The sequence below is a fragment of the Caretta caretta genome, chromosome 13, assembly GCF_965140235.1.
Source record: "Caretta caretta isolate rCarCar2 chromosome 13, rCarCar1.hap1, whole genome shotgun sequence".
Lineage (NCBI taxonomy): Eukaryota > Metazoa > Chordata > Testudines > Cheloniidae > Caretta > Caretta caretta.
The window spans coordinates 18,964,633-18,986,633 of NC_134218.1; the positions used below are offsets into that span (position 1 = coordinate 18,964,633).

Below are 22,001 nucleotides of genomic sequence, written 5' to 3' on the forward strand. Positions count from 1 at the left end.
ATCTCTCAACAATTAACATCCAAACAGCAGATTTGAAGGTTTGGTCCATGGCTTGTCCGACCTCTCTCATCTACTGCTGCCATCATTACATCCCATCAACCATCCCTTCACCAAACACCTGATGCCGTTCTGTCCAACCTGGTGAACCATCACTTCTGGCAGACAGATTCTGGAAATCATCAGGACTGGCTACGCCATCCAGTTCTCTCCATCCCATCTACCCACCCTCCCTCCCCATCCCTCTTCAGGGACCTCTCTCACAAACCTATCCTGAAACAGGAAGTGGCGCATCTCCCACAACTGGGAGCCAGTTCTGGTACATCACAGAGGGAATTCTCTTTATATTTTAACATGAAAGAAATCTGGAAGATGGAGACCTATCCTTGATCTCAGGACATTAAACAAATTCATCAGAATGCAACGATTCACGATGGTTACATTATCCACAATCGTTCCAGCACTGGAACAGGGGGATTGGTTTGCAGCCCTCGACCTGCAAGATGCATATTTTCACATTACCATACGCCCAATGCACATGAAATTTCTTCAGTTTGTACTGATATAGTTTCCAATATACATTACTACCCTTTGGCCTTTCCATGGCCCCCCGGATATTTTCTAAACTTCTTGCTGTGGCAGAAGCTCATCTTCACAAGCATGGGGTCATGATATGTCCCTACTTAGACAACTGTCTAATCAAGGCTCACACTCAGGAAGAAGCCGGCACAGTCACGCAGCAGACTGTATCATTTTTTACCAGTCTAGGTCTACAAATAAACCTCCAAAAGTCCACATTAACACCAGTTCAGTAACTGGACTTTATCGGCACACACCTAAATTCTAGGGAAGCAGTAGTATCATTACCTCCTGAGAGATTTACCGTTTTAATGAACATCATCGATACTTCAGTGCACAGACCCAGGATATCCGCTAGGATATGTCTCCAGCTACTAGGTCACATGGCGGCGACCACATATGTGGTAAAACACGCCAGGCTGCACATGCGTTGCTTGCAGGGTTGACTCAAGACGATGTTCACACCACACAAGCGCAACTTCAACAAACTTCTAAGCATACCAGTGTAGCCTGCATGTTCCACATAAACAGGGAGGTGCGAGGTCACATGAAAATGTGGACATGGTGTATACATCACAGCATCACCATATCAGCCACATATCTACCAGGGTCTCAGAATGTCATTGCCAATGCCCTAAGCCAGAAGTTCTCGAACGATCACGAGATCCAAAGCATATTCCACCAATGGGGGTTCCCCGCATTAGATTTGTTCACCACGAAAAAAAACAGCAAATGCACAGTCTTTTGCTCCAGAGCAGGTCTGGGATCGGGATCCAGAGGTGATGCATTCTTCATTCCCTGGGACTCATCCCTTCTTTATGCCTTCCCTCCCACCCCATTGCTGTCCAGGGTCCTGCACAAGATCAGAATTGATCAAGTCAAAGTCATCCTGATAGCACCAGCATGGCCCAGACAAACATGATACCTATACCTGAAACAGATGTCCTCATCCCTCACCCCCTCCCCCGGCATCTCCTCACATTTCTTCCCGATCTCCTCTCTCAAGATGTGGGCCAGACTCTGCATCCAGGTTCCAGGGTGAGGATATAACTTGTTCTGACGACATTAAAGACATCCTGCTAAACAGCAGGAGGCCCACTACACGGGCTACGTACTTACGTAAATGGAAGAGATTCCACATGTGGTGCCTAAACAAACAAATCAACACCACCACCTCAACTATACCAGTGGTCCTGGACTACATGCTCTACCTTAAGAAATGCAGCCTTTCATTGAGTTCACTGCGGGTGCATCTGGCAGCCATTACAGCATTCCACTAGAAAGTGGATGGTGTTTTTGTCTTTGCTCACCCAATTACCAAAAGGTTCCTCCAGGGAGTGCGCGACCTCTACCCAGAACCCAGAGTCCCAATGGCACCGTGGGACCTGACTTTACTGCTTCAGTCTCTCACAACTGCACATTCGAACCCCTGGCCACATGTTCCCTTCTACATCTTTCCATGAAAGTGGCCTTCCTAGTTGCCATCATGTCTGCGAGACGCATGGGAGAAATTGGTGCTCTTATGGCTGGACCACCCTATACAGTTTTCCTCAAAAATAGGGTCACTCTCAGACCTCACCCCAAATTTTTGCCTAAAGTTCCTTCTTTCTTCCACATCAACCAGCCTATCCATCTTCCCACATTCTTCCCTAAACCTCACAAGAACAGACAAGAAGCGATTTTCCACACACTAGACGTCAGAAGGATGCTAGCCTTTTATTTCGAATGGACTAAATCACTTAGGAAAACGCCTAAATTGTTCCTTTCCACCATGGAATGCTCTAAAGGCAAACCCATCTCTAAACAGAGATTTTTCCAGATGGATTTCAGATTGTATCCAGGTCTGTTACCAACAACATGACCTGCAACCCCCCTCACGGGTCCAAACACACTCCACAAGATCAATAGCCACATCGGTTGCCTTCTTACACAATGTGCCTATTACTGACATATGCAATGCAGCTACTTGGACACCGCCACATACATTCATTCAACACTACATCATTGATCAGGCCTACCCATAAGGGATATGGGTATCCTTATGGGAGGCTACCCATAAGAAGGGGAGGTCTTTGGAGGGGGAGGGATAGCACAGTGGTTTGAGCATTGGCCTGCTAAACCCAGGGTTGTGAGTTCAATCCTTGGGGAGGTTATTTAGGGATCTGGGGCAACTATGGGGGATTGGTCCTGCTTTGAGCAGGGGGTTGGACTAGATGACCTCCCTTCCAACCCTGATGTTCTGTGATATTCAAAACTGCCTAGCAGACATGTTTACCATTTGTAGAAGTCAGCCCACTTATTTAGGAGGCTAAATCAGGATTTCAGAATCTAAATTTGGGGGGAGGGATAGCTCAGTGGTTTGAGCATTGGCCTGCTAAACCCAGGGTTGTGAGTTCAATCCTTGAGGGGGCCATTTAGGGATTTGGGGCAAAAATTGGGGATTGGTCCTGCTTTGAGCAGGGGTTTGGACTAGATGGCCTCCAGAGGTCCCTTCCAACCCTGATATTCTATAATTCTAAGATTTACAGTCTCTGAAGACTCAACCTCTCAGTTTGGTACCGTTGAGTCAAGGGACTCCTTCTCCGGTACCGGTAGAGCTGGAAGGCCCTGGAGCTTGAGGGAGAGACCTGGCTCTGACAGTGTTTCAGTACCCTGTACCAGGGACAAGGAGGGCAAGTATAAGCATCCCGATCTAGTACCATCAAGCTCAGTCGTGCCATTTGAACATATCTGTTTGACACCCTCGGTCCTGAGCAAACAATGGCACCAGAGTCCATTGACATCTACATCAGTATGCCTGCCATCAACAGTACTGTCATTTTCGGTTACCACATCGGTAGTGATTCCCTACTCAGTACCACAAGAGTTTAGATATGTGAGGAACCTGTCCATAACAGATGAGCTGGAATTTCTGCTCCTCATGAGTACTGAGTGTCTTTCGGTACCGAGACCTTGTTCTCCAGACTGCTACCATTCCTAAGTACCACAAAACTCTCCAACCTTTTCTATGGAGGCTCCTGCATTGGACGATGTTGAGTAGGATGAAGGGGACTTCATCAGTCTCTTCTATTTCAGTCTAGGGTTTCCCATCATATCCTGTCAGTAACCCATTCTTTCACAGTCACAGGGAAGATCGTGACTGTCATCAAGGATGGTGGAACCAACTCTGCATGCCACCCACACTCCCATGTGTCTGTCCCCTCCCCCCCTGGTGGCCATACAGGGATCCCTGGGCTGCTTACCAACAACAGTTCTCCACCGGTACCATCTCAAGGGGAAACTAGGCTTGTTCAGTTCTCTCCTCCCCAAACATCCCGACCCTTCACCCCTCCCCTCACACCCCCAGAGGAGAAGACGTTTGAGGAATAGGAAGGCAGGGCAGATACATGGGCCACCTCTCAAACACCCATTTCATCCTCATTTCCAGATGAAGCAGTTACCCCTCCACCACCTTCCAAGGCTGACAATTTTCAGCAATTTTAAGACCTCATAAAGAGGGTAGCTGATACTCTTCAATTTCCACTCATAGAGGTCAGAGATTCACAACACAAGATTTGGATGTTCTGCGGTCAGCAACAACCTCCAGGGGTGGCATTACCCGTCAGTGAGGCACTCCTGGGTCCAGCTAAGACTGTATGGTAAACACCTGCTACTAGTCCACCAACATGTAAAAGAAAAAAGTATTACAATCCCCGTAAGAATTTTGATTTCTTGTTCTCTCACCCCCCACCTAACTCCCTTGTAATGGATGCGGTAAACGAGTGGAGCAGGCAGCACTTCTCCTGGTCTGCTCCACATGACAAGGACCAAAAGAGACTGGATCTGTTTGGCCGGAAGTCCTATTCCTCAGTGACCCTGCAGGTCAGGTTGATGGACTATCAGGCTGTTTTGGCCAAATACATTTTCACAAACTGTAATAGTTTCCACTGAATGCATCCGATGAAGTGAGCTGTAGCTCACGAAAGCTTATGTTCTAATAAATTTGTTAGTCTCTAAGGTGCCACAAGTCCTCCTTTTCTTTTGTAATAGATTGATGGCCCATATTGAACACCTGCCACAGGAACATAGGGAGCAATTCCAGGCCCTCATTTCAATTATTAGCCAGAACCACTCTTCAAGCATCCATGGATGCTGCAGACACTGCCACCAGGTCCATGTCCAGAGCTGTAATTATGTGCAGAGTATCCTGGCTCCAGCTCTTGTGGTTTCAGAGAGAAGTACAGTACACTGTTGAGGACCTCCCTTTCGATGGTTGTAGGCTTTTTTGGAGACCACAGATGAGTCATTGCATATGCTGGAGGACTCTAGAGCCAGTTTATATTTCCTGGGCATATATACACCTAGAAATAAGAGATTGTTTTGTAGGCCACAGATTGCCTAGAGGTCATGTCCTGCTCAGTTCTCTGGATTCCATAGATCCACTCAACACCACCACCTCCCACCCCCTAAGACATAAGTTTCAAAGAAAGAGGGCTGCCCACCCACCCTCCACGACTACCAAACCGTCTCCTAAGCAGCAGTTTTGACAGGCAGGTTAAGGGTTTGAATCCTTCTGCACCTCTGATTTTACAGCTGCACCCATTTGTTCACCACCTTTATGGACCTCCTTTCCCATTTCCAATATGTCTGGAGGTGGAGTACTACAAATAAGTAAGTCATAGAGGTCATAACATCAGGCTGTCATTCCAACCCTTCAGCTCCCTTCTTGAGCTTGTATTAAGATAGGAGGTGAACACTCCTCCAGTTAGGCACAATAGAGTTGGTCCCTTCCTCTCACGTAGGTGTAAGGGGTTGTATTTGTAGTATTTCCTTAGATCAAAGAAGGAAAGAGAATAGAGACTGATCTTAGATCTAATATTTCCAAACAAGTTTGTAAAACCTGAAAAGTTCAGGATGGTGACTCTGGTAGCTATAATTTATTCACAGGAGATGGGGGGATTGGTTTTTGGCCCTTAACCGACAAGATGCCTATTTTCATATGCTCTTTGGACAGGAAATATATACAATTCATTATAGCCAGGATCATTTCCAATACCTAGTGCTTCCCTTTGGTCTCTCCTCTGCCCCAAGGGTGTTCTCCAAAGTTCTGGTAATAGTGGCTGCTTACCTCTGAGAGGAGGCTAATCCTGGTTTTCCTGTACCTAGACGTCTGGGTGCTCAAGGGCCGTTTTTTACAAAGTAGTGCTATCTTCCATCGGGACAGCCCTTGCTCTGTTCCAAGAATTGTGATTCAGAGACTGAAATAGTAATATAGTTTGGTTTTCATAGCGCTTCTCATTTTAATGGTGTTTTGCAGAGCTATAAGGTAGATACTGCTAGTATGTTAACAGTGTAGGCAATGGAGCAGCCATTATATGCTAACAAATAACTTGTATGCAGTCCTTGTGTCTTCTTCTTACTTCTAGTAAACCAGATTTGTTTTTCCTAATGTTAGTTAGATGTGTGTTTCACTTAGAGAATCACCAGAGAAGAGAACTTTTTAAGCCTCTTCTTAACATCTAACCATATCATACTCCCTTACCTCTTCCCAACTACTGTACTTCAGTGTCAGCACAAGGTATGTAACCGAGTTGTGGTATAGAAGTCAAATTCAGAATTTCCTGTCCCACTTCTAAAAGTGATGACAAGTTAACCATGAGAATTTTAAGTGATTTTGAAATCAATGAATTTACCAGTAAAATCAGTGAATTTGCCAATAGGGCAGAGTGGTTCTCAAACTTTCGTACTGGTGACCCCTTTCACACAGCAAACCTCTGAGTGCGACCCCCCTTTATAAATTAAAAACACTTTTTATATATTTAACACCATTATAAATGCTGGATGCAAAGCGGGGTTTGGGGGGGAGGCTGACGGCTCGTGACCCCCGCATGTAATAACCTTGTGACCCCCTGAGGGATCCTGACCCCCAGCTTGAGAACCCCTGCAATAGGGGAAAAGTGCTTGTAGAAATAGTCCACTTAACAGTTATTACTTTCAATCCAGTACAATTTAAAAAATAGAAGCAAATTGAAGGTCATAGAATTTCCATCGATTTCCTGAGCATCTTGCACAGCCCCCAGGACAAATGCTTGCAATTTTAGTAGAGCTGTCAACTGATTAAAAAAATTAATTGTGATTAATTAATCATGCCATTAAAAAAATTAACGGCATGATTAAACAATAATAGAATACCATTTATTTAAATATTTTTAGGTGTTTTCTACGTTTGATTTCAGTTACAACACAGAATACAGAGTGTACAGTGCTCACTTTATATTTATTTTTTATTACAAATATTTGCACTGTAAAAAACAAAAGAAATAGTATTTTTCGATTCACCTAATACAAGTACTGTAGTGCAATCTGTTTATCATGAAAATCGAACTTACAAATGTAGAATTATGTACCAAAAATACCTGCATTCAAAAACAAAACAATGTAAAACTTTAGAGCCTACAAGTTCATTCAGTCCTACTTCTTGTTCAGCCAAATGCTCAGACAAACAAGTTGTTTACATTTACAGGAGATAATACTGCCCACTTCTTTTCCACAATGTCACCTGAAAGAAAGAACAGGCATTCACATGGCACTGGTGTAGCCGGCGTAACAAGATACGTACATGCCAGATGTGCTAAAGATTCATATGTCTCTTCATGCTTCAACCACCATTCCAGAGGACTTACACCCATGCTGATTATGGGTTCTGCTCGATAACAATCCAAAGCAGTGCAGACCGACGCATGTTCATTTTCATCGTCTGAGTCAGATGCCACCAGCAGAAGGTTGATTCTTTTTTTTGGTGGTTCGGGATCTGTAGTTTTCACATCAGTGTTGCTCTTTTAAGACTTCTGAAAGCATGCTCCACATCTCGTCCCTCTCAGATTTTGGAAGGCACTTCAGATTCTTAAATCTTGGGTCGAGTATTGTAGCTATCTTTAGAAATGTCACATTGGTACCTTCTCTCTGTTTTGTCAAATCTGCAGTGAAAGTATTCTTAAAATGAACAGCGTGCTGAGTCATCATCCAAGACTACTATAACATGAAATATATGGCAGAATGCGGGTAAAATAGAGTCGGAGACATACAATTCTCCCCCAAGGAATTCAGTCACAAATTTAATTAATGCATTCTTCTTTTAATGAGCGTCATCAGCATGGAAGCATGTCCTGTGGAATGGTGGCCGAATATTTATTAAGTATATTTTAAAATATAAAGACATTATATAAATAATATTTAATACATTTCAATTGGTATTCTATTGTTTAACAATGCCATGAAAACTGATTAATTGGGATTAATTTTTTTAATCAAAATTAATTTTTTTGTTAATCATGTGAGTTAACTGCGATTAATCGACAGCCCTAAATTTGAGTAAAGTTTGCCACGCTTTTTTATTTATAGTCGATAGAATTTGATATATGATAGTCCAGCTGTAAGTTGCTGTTACCTATTTAAAATGATTCTTTCAGGGTGGATTTGAGGTAAATTAAATTGATTTAAATCACTAGTTAGGAAGACTTGATTTAATCATGGTTTTCGACATAAAAGTGCATTCTTGTTGGTTGTTATAACCTTAATACATATTCTTCACAACTCAGATATAGATGTAGGTTTCATTTTTAGAAGGTACACACTGTACATTTTTAAACAGTGATTTATTTTGAAAACTTTTCAGATTAGTTTTACAGCTATATCAGAAAATGAATTATTGATTATTTCATTTACATTTCATTTATTTAAATAAACATGATTGTACCTTAACATACATTCTCTCCCAGTTTTGCTACCTTTTAGGAATGTCAGGATGCTCTATATTTCTTAAGGAAGAGCTATGAACTATACCCTTATTAATATTCAATAGTGTGTGTAAGTGGTGTATTTTCAAAGCATTAAGCAGAGATTTAATCAGATACCTCTCATTGAGAATCCTGAGTCTCATATGTAATGTCCTATATATGCTTCCTTTCCCAACCTATCTCCCTATCCCCAAAAAGTGGTGGTTTTTGAAACATTTAATTCACAGATAGAATGAAGCCTCTCAGAGCATGCAATTCCACATACTCCAGAGATATATGGGAATGTCTTGTTATCTTGTGCTAGGGGAATTGATCTGCTACTGCTGTGCCGCTTTTGTTGTGAATTGTGCTTTTAATTCACCTTTAATACTCGTAGAGCCTGGAACAGGCATCTTTTTATACTTGCTTCTAAATAAATAAAATTAGATGCCAATTCAGTTTGTCAAGGTTTTATTAATATCTAAAATACACAGAATCTTGACATCTAGAAACACCCAATAACTTGTATCAGAGTTTGTTATCAGAGCCAAAATAATTATTTGATTTAAAAGAACTGAATCACAAGTAAATTATTTATTTTAGGATTTCTTATTTAATTAGCTAAATGAAAGGGTTGTTATAGCTTTAACAGAACTGTAACTTGCACTGGCAGCTATTAAAAACCTCTCCCTGCCCCTACTTATGTTAGTTGAAATGAAAAGCCATTTCACCACCCCCTGCTTTATTCTGGCTCATTTTGTTTTTAAATATTTCTCTACCAATTCTGTACTTTTTCAGCTTCTCCAGCACCAGCAAGGACGGGCCAAACAGGGAGCTTATCAGGCAGCCCAAAACCTTTCTCTCCTCAAGCCTCAACACCTATTGCTGCTAAGCAAGAAAGAACTTCCACTCCAGGAAGCATTCTGAACCTTAACCTTGGTTAGTTCTAACTTTTGAAAGTCTAATACTGTTATAATAATGTAAATTACAGTAGAATGGATGTGAGAGAGTAGCAAATTGCATGTATGTGTATTTAAATGACCATAGTACTGAAGCACGTGTCACCATTGTTTCATCAGCAGAGCTATGCTATATTGTTTGAAAAGCTGGAAATGAAAGGTACATTTTTAAAAACACTTTTTTTCTTACTGATGAAAGGTAATAGTTAGTAGATTATATTTAGCTGGACTCTCAGAAGGCTAAACGAACCCTTAGTGTCAAGGCTGTCAGTACTGAGCTTCTCTTCTACAGTAGTGGATCTGCTTATTGTAGCTACAGTGTACTTCAGCCAAACAGACAATTAACCATAAGAAATAGTTTCTGTAATAGTGGAATAGAGTATGTGCTAAAGGTGAGAGTCAATAGTTGGAGTGTGGTAAATTACTTAAGCCAGATGGCTTGGATTCTTAGAAGGTGAGGTTAAGGGTTATGCAGGGCGTTTTAAATGAAATGCTTGGCTGCCTATAGTTCTTGTTGATACAGATGGAATTTTAAATCTGACAGTGCTTTCTGATTGATCTTTTAACATAGTTGTCTGAAGCTTTTTAGCTGGAACATCAGTTATCTCTTCAGAGTTAGGAAAATGTACCTTTGTTAAAATGTCAGTTTTGCCAAGAGCGAAAACAATGGATGGACTTTTTGTGATAGCATCAACTGTGCCAGATATGGATTACATTCCATCCTGAATACAGTAGTCTTCAGATGTGACTCATTAGGTCATATTGCCTTGTTTGAAGCATTGTGAGAATAGGGATTCTCTCCAACATGACTGAATGAAAGGCAAGAGAACGGCAGCAATTCATATGTTTCATGCAGAGAGCCATGTGGTAGTTCTTCCTTTTAAGCACTATGTTCACCTGCTTAGTCAGAGGAAATCTACTGAAGATAAGTCAACTATAGATACTCCTAGGTTGGCTGAAGTTATACTGCCAGTCAAGGATGGAGAATAATGAGCAAAACTGTTTATTGATGATCTCAGAGCAGAGATCCTTGGAATCAAAATTGGAACTACCTTTAACAGATTGTATGTCTGAGGGAGAAAAGAGGAGACCCTTGTCTTACCTTGTTTTACGTGATCTTTGCCTGCGCTTACATCTTGTCTTGTCCAAATAATGTTATTTGTCTATGGGTAAAATTATTGCAGCAGAGTTTTAGTGATTAGTTTTCTTTAACATATTTAGGGTCCAATTTTCAAAAGTTCAGCACCCCGCTGAACAATGGGAGTTCCTGGGTGCTCGCCATAGTAGTAATGTGTTTCTTAATTCCTTCATTCTGGTCATCCATTACATGATCGTGCATACAGTGCAGTGGTGTTCCATAAATCAGTGCAGTACTGGGGTACATAGTGAAACTTTCTGTTTGTGTGTACTTAGAACATTTAAGATTAGTCAAGTGATTGATTACATAAAGGTGTTCTTGGGGCATTACTCTTTCTAGCTGCAGAACAGTAATGGAAAAACAGAGGAAAGTTAATTGTCCAAAGAGCTATACAGTGTACTGCATTAAACTTACTTTTTTTTTAACACATACTTAGACCTTGGTGACTTATTTATATTTTTACCAAAGCTGAAAAAGAGCATCCATCCAAAGCTCTGGACACCCCGGCAATCTTTTAAATTACAGAGTTATGCAAACAAATATGCTTCCTTGATAACTTCTTAAAAGCAATACCTCTATCACAGCAAAATTTAAGTCCACCAACAGAGTCCCTCCATAATGCAGCCTCACCAGTGTAAAAGCCAAGGACAAGAGATAAGCATTTCAGTTTACCCTGAAGGCCCAGAAACCAAAGCTGTTTTGATCATGGGGAGGGGACTAAATTCCAAAGCTGACCAGTCCTCCCAGAGAACATCTGTCACTTCCCTTTCTTACACCTGGAGGGTTCCAGCTCCAGAGCCTCCACGTGAGTGCAACTCTGACACTGTGGCTCAGGGACAGAAGCAATCCCTGAGAGGCTGTAATACGTGTTTTGGTAAGAGCAAATTAACATCTATTCTGGGAGAAGTTCAACATCTCCTAAATGTAATTTTGCTTCAGCACATCTTTGGGTATTACTGTTTTAATAGAAGCTCAGATTTCTAGACACGATTTGTGTGTTTCTCGGTTAAATGTACTAGGTGAAGATGATGATTTTTCCAGGAACTGTATATTGTACTCTATTTTGGTTATTTATATCCTTATTCTGTTCTGTGTCAAAATAATTATGTAAAAAAGCATAAATATAAATTTTGAATTTGTATCAGATGTGGATTTGGGTCCACTTCTCTGTTGAGCACAATGCAACGGTTACTGGTGGGGAGATAGAATAGATGTAAAAAGTGAAGAGATAGGCATTGCAAAATGCCCTGAACACCCAAAACCCAAGCTGTTTTGACCAAGGGAAGAGGGACAGTTTTAGAATTTTTCAGTATACTTTAACTATTTTGTTGTTGCTTTTTGTGCTGCGTGTGCAACATAGATTTCTTTAGCCTTGTCAGGGTTTTCCCCCCATACACGCTGAACTCTGGGGTACAGATGTGGGGACCCACATGAAAGACCCCTCCAAGCTTATATTTTACCAGCTTAGGTTAAAACTTTTCCAAGGCACAAATCCCTTTCCTTGTCCTTGGACTGGTATTGCTGCCACCACCAGGTGATTTAGACAAAATATTTAGGGAAGGGTCACTTGGAATCCTTATTCCCCCAAGCCCCTTTACCCCCTTTCCTGGGAAGGCTTGTGAATAATATACCTACCAGTTGCCTTAGCAACGTGAGCACAGACCAGACCCTTTGCCTTCAGGACACTGAAATCAATCAGGTTCTTAAAAGAAGAACTTTATTATAAAGAAAAAAGTAAAAGAATCACACCTGCAAAATCAGGATGGAAGGTAACTTTACAGGCTAATAAAAGATTTAAAACACAGAGGATTCCTCTCTGGGCTCAGCTTCACAGTTACAAAAACAGGAATGAAACTACCTCAATAGCACAGGAAAAATTCACAAGCCAAAACAAAAGATAACCTAACACATTTCCTTGCACTACTTACAATTTCTGTGGTTTTAGATCGATTATTCCAGGTACATTTCAGGAGACATTGTACCTGCTTGGCTTCTCCCTCCATCCGGAGAGGGAACAACAAAAGAGAGCCACAAACAAATCCTTCCCCCCCAGATTTGAAAGTATCTTCTTTCCTCATTGGTGCTTCAGGTACCAACTAGGTTAATTGAACTACTTAACCCCTTACAGGTAAAGCAATCCAGTACAACTGCCAAAGAGGGATTTTATGCTACTGCATACATAAAGGTTGCTGTCCTTCCCTCTATATTCATGACAGGTCCATATCATGAAATTGCCACTTGGTGACTATGAAAGCAAGTCTCCTTGCTGAATTTTAATGGAAAGCTTTTTCTGAAATCCTAGAAAGAGATTCAAGGTAATGATTTTCATATTAATCAGTAACAATCAAACTGAGTAACTGAAAACCAGCAGGCGGGGGGCAATGTCAGTCATCTGAATAATATTCTCCATGTGCTTCATTGTCAAGTTGCTACTGCCTTTGTCTGGCTCCAATAGTGTTATCTAGTCTGGTTTCTTACAAAATCTATGTTTCACATAATTTTTTTGAATTGGATTGGTGTTTTCAACTCTCACTGATCCTGCTTAGACTAATTGGCTATCGAGTGCCATTTCTTGATGCAGCTAAATCCATTAGGGCTGTCCATGTTCTCATAATTAGTTCACTTTACCAGTATAACCCCTCCTAAAACATTATTAAATGTTAAGAAACCAGTGATAGCAACAAAGTTCTTGCCACAGAATAATTGGTATGGTCCCCTTTTACAAATTCACTGTTCCTAAAACTATAAATTATATACTGTGTATTATCCATAGCAGTAGGGATATATTACAGACTACCTGACCAGGATGTTGATAGTGACTGAAATGGTCAGGAAGATTAGAGAGGCTATTAAAATAAAAAACTCAATAATAATGGGGGATTTCAACTATCCCCATATTGAGTGGGTACACATAACCTCAGGAAGGGATGCAGAGATAAAGTTTCTTGACACCTTAAATGATTGCTTCTTGGAGCAGCTAGTCCTGGAACCCACAAGAGGAGAGGCAATTCTTGATTTAGTCCTAAGTGGAGCACAGGATCAGGTCCAAGAGATGAATATAGCTGGACCGCTTGGTAATAGTGACCATAATATAATTAAGTTTAACATCCCTGTGGTGGGGAAAACACTACAGCGGCCCAATATTGTAGCATTTAATTTCAGAAAGGCAAACTTGACAAAAATGAGGAGATTAGTGAAACAGAAATTAAAAGGTACAGCACCAAAAGTAAAATCCCTGCAAGCTGCATGGAAACTTTTAAAGACACCATAATAGAGGCTCAAGTTAAGTGTATATCCCAAATTAAAAAACATAGTAAGAGAACCAAAAAAGAGCCACCATGGCTAAACAACAAAGTAAAAGAAGCAGTGAGAGGCAAAAAGGCATCCTTTAAAAGTGGAAGTTAAATCCTAATGAGGAAAATAGAAAGGAGCATAAACTCTGGCAAATGAAGTGTAAAAATATAATTAGGAAGGCCAGAAAAGAATTTGAAGAACAGCTAGCCTAGCCAAAGACTCAAAAAGTAATAGCAAAAATTTTTTTAAGTACATCAGAATCAGGAAGCCTGCTAAACAACCAGTGGGGCCACTGGATGATTGAGAATGCTAAAGGAGCACTAAAGGATGATAAGGCCATTGCAGATAAACTAAATTAATTATTTGCATCGGTTTTCATGGTTGAGGATGTGAGGGAGATTCCCAGACCTGAGCCGTTCTTTTTAAGTGACAAATCTGAGGAACTGTCCCAGATTGAGGTGTCATTAGAGGAGGTTTTGGAACACATTGATAAACTAAGCAGTAATGAGTCACCAGGACCAGGTGGTATTCACCCAAGAGTTCTGAAGGCCATTGAAGTTAGCTGGGATATTTCATACTCCAGAGCTAAACTCTGGCCTCGGTCACACCCGTGCATGGCTAGAGATGAACATGAGCGGTGACTTGAAATAAACAAAGCTCTGAAACACCAAATGTCGTCTGTAACCTATCATTTAAATCAGTGTCGGTACCAAATGACTGGAGGATAGCTAATGTGATGCTAATTTTTAAAAAGGACTCCAGAGGTGACCCTGGCAATTACAGGCCAGTAAGCCTGACTTCAGTACCGGGCAAACTGGTTGAAACTATAGTAAAGAACAAAATTCTCAGACACATAGATGAACATAATTTGTTGGGGAATAGTCAACGTGGTTTTTATAAAGAGAAATCATGCCTCACCAATCTACTAGAATTCTTTGAGGGGATCAACAACCCTGTTGACAAGGGGATCCAGTGGATATAGTGTATTTAGATTTTCAGAAAGCCTTTGACAAGGTCCCTCACCAAAGCCTCTTAAGCAAAGTAAAGGAGTACTTGTGGCACCTTAGAGACTAACCAATTTATTTGAGCATGAGCTTTCGAAGCTCATGCTCAAATAAATTGGTTAGTCTCTAAGGTGCCACAAGTACTCCTTTTCTTTTTGCGAATACAGACTAACACGGCTGTTCCTCTGAAACCTGTCATTAAGCAAAGTAAGCAGTCATGGGATAAGAGGGAAGCTTTTCTCATGGATTGGTAACTGGTTAAAAGAGAGGAAACAAAGGGTAGGAATAAATGGTCAGTTTTCAGAATGGAGAGAGGTAAATAGTGGTGTCCCCTAGTGGTCTGTATTGGGCCCAGTCCTATTCAACATATTCATAAATGATCTGGAAAAAGGGGTAAACTGGGAGGTGGCAAAATTTGCAGATGATACAAAACTAATCAAGATAGTTAAGTCCCAAGCAGACTGCGAAGAGCTACAAAAGGATCTCACAAAACTGGGTGTCTGGGCAACAAAATGGCAGATGAAATTCAATGTTGATATATGCAAAGTAATGCACATTGAAAAACATAATCCCAACTGTACATATAAAATGATGGGGTCTAAATTAGCTGTTACCACTCAAGAAAGAGATCTTGGAGCCATTGTGGATAGTTCTCTGAAAACATCCACTCAATGTGCAGCGGCAGTCAAAAAAACTAACAGAATTTTGGGAATCATTAAGAAAGGGATAGACAATAAGACAGAAAATATCATGTTTGCCGCTATATAAATCCCTGGTATGTCCATATCTTGAATACTGCGTGCAGATGTGGTCACCCCATCTCAAAAAAGATATATTGGAATTGGAAAAGGTTCAGTTAGTCTGCATTTTCATTTCATTCTAAACTTAAGTAATTTTTCTACAAAATTTTCATTTATGAGGACAGTGGTGGTTCCCCTCGCCCCTTAAAGTATCTTTCTTAATTCAAGAATTCTTTTTATAATGTCTTTTTAGATCGCAGCAAAGCTGAGATGGATCTGAAAGAACTGAGTGAATCAGTCCAGCAGCAGTCCACACCTGTGCCGCTAATTTCACCAAAACGACAGATTCGCAGCAGGTTCCAACTTAATCTTGACAAGACAATAGAGAGTTGTAAAGCACAGTTAGGTATGCCCAACGTCCATTAAATAAGAGGAGCATGAAACCTAAACTCAAAGGAAACTTTGATTTAAGGGTTGATTTTGTTTACAAACTTAAAAAGTATTTTTCCATGTTGTAAAACCTTAAACACTTTATACCCTAAAATGTAAAATCAGATGATGATGTTTGAATACTTAAGGGAATACATTTTGAATGTGTTAAGCTGGAACAATCTAACGTATAATAGAACCTGCTGTTACGAATCTCTCTTAAGAGCTTGCACGTTTTAACCTATGTTCTTTGCACCTTTCTGACCTAGATTAATATACTTATTTTTGTGGTCTTATTTTTCCTTGTAACATGAAAAATTAAAGAACTGTAACAAGTTCACTAAACACTACCTGGTATTAACATATCCAGTTACACATGGTAAGGGGTGGTGACACTATTAAATATTTGTATTGCACTATTGCTTTGCATAGCACTTCATAGTGATTTAAAAAACGGCACCACTTCTCCTTGGAAAATCATCCTGTCTAAGGTCCTGATCTGCAAACATGCATGTAAGTAACTTTAGTCACATGGGTGGTCCCATTGATTCTAATGTGATTACTTTTGTAGTTAAAGTTACACATATGCATGTTAGCCAGATTGGCCCTAGGTTAGACAAATTTAGAACACGAAGATAACTGATAAACGAGTAGGCAGGGAAAGAGGGCCAAGGGTTAAATCCAGTAAAAGTGTAAATCAGATTATAGAGAGTGACATTCTGACATTCTGAAATTCTTAAATAGAGAGTGTGGAAGGACACAAGAGGAGGAGGATGTAGCTTAGGAATGGAAGTCAAGGTAGTAATACAAATGTACTTTCCAGTGAATAGAATCATGCAAAATATTTTATTTTTCTATCAAATCACAAAGTCACTATCCAGTTTATGTGGAATAGAGTACATTTGTTTTGTGTTTTTCTGTTTTAGGAATCAATGAAATCTCTGAAGATGTTTATAACGCAGTAGAACATAGTGACTCTGAGGATTCTGAAAAATCAGACACTAGTGACAGTGAATATATCAGTGATGATGAACAGAAATCAAAGAATGATCAGGAAGATGGAGAGGACAAAGAAAGTGGAAAAAGTGACAGAGAGTCACTGACCATGAAAAAAAAACCCAAACCCTCAGCTCCAGCTGAAGTCAAAGAGGAACTTAAAAGCACAAGTCCGGGAGTGGAGAAAACAGATGTCCCTGTCAAAGAAAAGGCGAATACAGACTCTGAGAAAGACTTTTCTGAAAAGGGAAAAAATTTGCAGCATCCTGCAAAAGAAAAACTGAAAGGTAAAGATGAGACAGACTCTCCAACTGTGCATCTGGGTCTGGACTCTGATTCAGAAAGTGAACTTGTCATCGATCTGGGGGAAGATCCTTGTGGGCGTGAGGGACGGAAAAACAAGAAAGAATCTAAAGAACCACCTCCTAAGCAAGATGGTAGGTTTAATTTATTTTCTTCTTTCATTTATGTGACAGACATAAAAGCAATGAACCCATAGTTTTCAATAATTGCTGGTCTCAGTGAATGATCGTTCACAGGAGATAGGTGCCTTTCACTAGTGCTCAGTATTGTAGCACATATACTGTACAACCTTGCATGAATTTGGAATTTAATTTGCAAGTTTTTCAAGATTTTTGAATTTCAGCCATAACCATCACTCTTCTGTGAGCCCCGCAACAATATAATGATCTGGGAGATATTAGACTTGATCAATCACTCCCAAATGTGTGTAGTCCCACTAAAGTCAATTTAACTGCTCCCATTAGTAAAAGTCATAAGAGCAGGTCTGTTATGTACAATGTAAGTTCATGTTATCCATGTGTTAATTATGGTAATTGTAAATTGCAATTAGCCATTAAGAAAAGTACTTTACTTTTCGCTAGCTGTGCTCGGCATTATAGCTGTTAGATAAAAAAATATTTGTCTAGACCAGTCAGTATTGTGGTAAGATGTGTGGTATATAAACCTAGCTAGATCTTATATTTAAGTTCTTTATTTTTCATATTAGAGAACTTTCTTTTTTTCCTCTTTGATTTTCTATCTTTTTACATAGTTTAGTAGCATGTTGAATCAAGCATCCTATCTAATGAAAGCTCTATAAGTGTTTTCATTCAGATTGCTAAGTATGGTCGAGAAGATGGATGCTTATTTGGTTCTTTTGGACTTTGAATCTTAAGACATGGACTATAATAGATAATTGTCACTATTAGCAAATCAGGGAAGCTGAGAATGTGTGTTGAGCTAGAAAGCAGTATATGATACACTTTCAGATGTGGATTTAATTTTTGGACTGTTTATTAGTTACCAACGTTCTTGTTTAATTGAACAGTGGTTACTCATGGCACAGATTTATTAACTTCAGAACAGTTATTGAGTTATATATTAGTTAATACATTAGAAAAAGTTATCAGTAAAATGACTAATACTGAAAAGCTATAATTTTTCTTATAGATGCAAATTATATTTAACATTATTGAATTGAACATTTTTGCTGATTTAAAAATAATGTAGTATACAAAAAGTATATAAACAGCAAATAATTGACTTATGAATTGTTTACTATTTGTAACAATTCTGACATACTTCCATCTGCAGGTGATTCAAAGATTAGATTCACAACTTTTTTAGTCAGGATAGAGTGGGGCTTTCTTTCACTTCAGTGCCTGGGAAAATTTGCTTTTTGCCAGTCCTTTAATGAATGGATCATAATCCATGAATGGGTGACATCCTTCTGTTCTTCTTTTGATTGAACAGAGATCTCACACAGTGGTTGCCTGTATTGTATTGCCTTTACTATTTGCTCTTGCTATAGAGCTCCTGCCCAGAGTAGGAAACCACACATAAATATTGAATGATGTCAGAATTAGTCTGCAAAATGTAGATTATCAGACTGGGCCTCACAGTAAATCTTTTCTGGTCCTGCTATTTATGATTTGGTGACCAAAGGAACCATTATTTTGTTTGGGACTGACTTTTGCCGTTGCATCAGTAAAACGTCTGACTTGACAATTCCAACCACTGTATGTAAGAATGGGATATCCTGTTCCAGTTCTGGGCTTTTGACACTACACTTCTAAATAAAGATAAGTCTTCCTCTCTCAGTCCATCTGTAAACACAGTGGTCTTCGGACTGACATGTTTTCTGATAGGATGCCACTCTTTTCTTTCTGACTGGTTGGCTTAAGATGGAGTTACCAATTGCAATTAGATTAGGGAGGACATTTTTAAAGTGAAGTAATTGGTCATGTCAAAGCAATCTGTGTAAGGGCATGCATGTCGGAAACCTGAATAAGCAATGATGGTGGTGAAGAGTTTATTGCTTTCTTAAATTAGTGTTAGTTTTTCTGTGTCAGACCGCAGAAGAAAGCAGTCTCTTCTCCCCTAAGAGAGTAGACGGATTTCTTAGTGTCATTATTGTCAAAGATTCATAGTATCTGCATAAAAACTGTTGTGATCCAATAAGAAGTTGTGGGAGATTTCCAATGTATGTTGAACCCATAAATCTCCAATGTGCTGTACACAATACATTAACTTAGAGAATTGACAGTCCACTTTTGATTCAGGTGTTTTCTGAATACCTTATTCTTTCATTTCTTTGGCTTTGCCTGTCTTCAGAAAGTATTCTGTGGGGTAAAGTTGCATTCCCTTTAGTTGATATTTAGATTACCACCTACATCCTAGCAGAGGCTAACTTGTCACATTTCTATCATAGTGAAGGCAAGAGATGTTTTATAAAATGTCTAATAGTTGTGAGTTGACTCAAAATACAGGTATGTGGGAAAATGCTTGGGGATGTGAATTTCACATACAGGAAAATAATTTGTTTTATTGGAATATGCATGTGTGTCTCTTCTTTTCCAAAACTGTGGCTAGAAATAAATAGACCAGAAATCTCAGTGAAAAGTCAATATTACATTTTATTTTTAAGTTGTAGGTAAAGTTCCACCGTCTTCCAGTGCAAGCAGTCAGCCTCCACCTGAAACTCCTGTGCTTACCCGGTCTGCAGCCCAAACTCCACCAGCTGGAGTCACAGCTACTACCAGTGCTACTTCTACTGTCACTGCTCCAGCAGCAGCCACAGGGAGCCCTGTGAAAAAGCAGAGGCCACTTCTACCTAAGGAAACAGCCCCTGCTGTGCAGCGAGTAGTGTGGAATTCTTCAAATAAATTTCAAACGTCGTCTCAGAAATGGCACATGCAAAAGGTACAGAGGCAACAGCAGCAGAGCCAGCAGTCTCAACAGTCACAACAACCTCAGTCTTCTCAAGGGACAAGATATCAGACAAGACAGGCAGTAAAAGGTAACACTTGTAACAATGTGTCCATGGTGCCCTAATTGCCTAGTAGTGTTCATGGTGATCCAAGCCCTTCTAACCAGGAATTCTACCATGAAAACCAATATCTCAAAGTATGGCTCCACTCTGAAAAGTGACTCTTTAAAAAGGTAACAGCTTACTAAACTTATTAGCTTCCTGTGGTATGTCTTTAGAATCATTAACCCTTACTTTAATTACAGTAAGTTTGCATACTTGTGCCATTGTGAACCATCACAGCTCTAGAAGAGTGAACTGAATTATTTTCTGGATCATAGAATCATAGAACTATAGGGCTGGAAGGGACCTCAAGAAGTCATCAAGTCCAGCCCCCTGTGCTGAGGCAGCCATCAGGACCAAGTACACCTAGACCAGCGATACTCAGACTGAGGCTCGGGAACTGCAAGTGGCTCTTTAATGTGTCTCCTGCGGCTCTTTGCAGCTCATGATATTAAAACATTGTGTGATTTCATTATTAACCAATCTAAGTTATTACCCTGTCAGGATTCTTTTACTATGTTATTAAACAGCTGTAGTTGATAAAATAATACTTGTTCAGAATAACCAAGACTATCTAGATAGGCAGTAGTAAATGAAATAATGAATTCACACTACTGTGGCTCTTTTGGGTAATGTTATTCACTAATGTGGCTCTTGAACCACTGAGGTCTGAGTATCACTGACCTAGACCATACCTGAAAGGTGTTCGTCAACCTGTTTTTGATAACCTCCCCTGATGGGGATTTCACAACCTCAGTGGAAGCCTATTTCAGAGCTTAATCACCCTTGTAGTTAGGAAGCTTTTCCTAGTATCTAACCTAAATCTCCCTTGCTGTAGATTAAATCCATTACTTCCTTTCCTACCTTCTGTGGGAAGCGGCGCCTACAGGCGAAGGGGCTGCAGGGACGCTGCTTCCCACAGCTCCCATTAGCCAGGAACAGAGAACCGCAGCCACTGGGAGTTGCGGCGGGGGGTGCCTGCAGAAGGTCAACGTCAGCAAAATGTCTACCGGCCCTCAATCAGATTACCCTGATGGGCCGCATGTGTGCCGCAGGTTGCCCACCACTGCTTTAACATATTTAAAGATTGTAATCAAGTCCCCCTTCAGTCTTTTCTCCAGACTAAACATGCCCAGTTTTTAATCTTTCGTCATAGGTGAGGTTTTCTAAACCTTTTATTATTGTTGTTGCTCTCCTGGACTCTCTCCCAATTTGTCCACCTCTTTCCTGAAGTGTGGCACTCAGAATTGGACACATGATTCCAGCTTGAGGCCTCACCAGTGCCGAGTAGAGCAGGACAGTTACCTCCTATGTCTTACATGTTACATTCTTCTTAATACACCCCAAAATGATACTTGTTTTTTCACAGCTGCATCACATTATTGACTCTTGTTCAATTTGTAATCCCCTGTAACTCCCTGTAACGCCTCTGTAACTTTTCATTGGTGCTACCACTTAACCAATTATTCCCCATTTTGTAGCTGTGCATTTGATTTTTTCCTTCCTAAATGAAGTACTTTGTATTTGTCTTTATTGAATTTCATCTTGTTGATTTGAGTCCAATTTTTCAAGGTAATTTTGAATTCTAATCCAGTCTTCCCAAGTGCTTTCAGTCCTGCCCAGTTTGGTGTCATCCACAAATTTTATAATATATTCTCCACTCCATTATCCAAGTCATTACTGAAAATATAGAAGAGTACTGGACCCAGAACTAATCCCTGAGGTACACAAGATACATTCTCCCATTTTGACAGCAAACCATCTATTATTACTCTTTTGAGTACAGTCTTTCAAGCTG

The 22,001-nt window shown here is 40.1% G+C and overlaps 1 protein-coding gene across 7 annotated transcripts in view; it reads left to right on the forward strand.

The window, feature by feature from the left end:
- ZMYND8 (zinc finger MYND-type containing 8) overlaps window positions 1–22,001 on the forward strand; it is a 124,714-nt gene that overhangs the window by 83,576 nt on the left and 19,137 nt on the right. For all 7 annotated transcript variants that reach the window (XM_048819511.2, XM_048819509.2, XM_048819512.2 and 4 more), the window contains 4 exons: window positions 9,129–9,269; window positions 15,719–15,871; window positions 16,821–17,327; window positions 19,820–20,191. In XM_048819511.2, coding sequence (XP_048675468.1) covers window positions 9,129–9,269; window positions 15,719–15,871; window positions 16,821–17,327; window positions 19,820–20,191 — 1,173 coding nt within the window. The remainder of the gene's footprint in view (window positions 1–9,128; window positions 9,270–15,718; window positions 15,872–16,820; window positions 17,328–19,819; window positions 20,192–22,001) is intronic.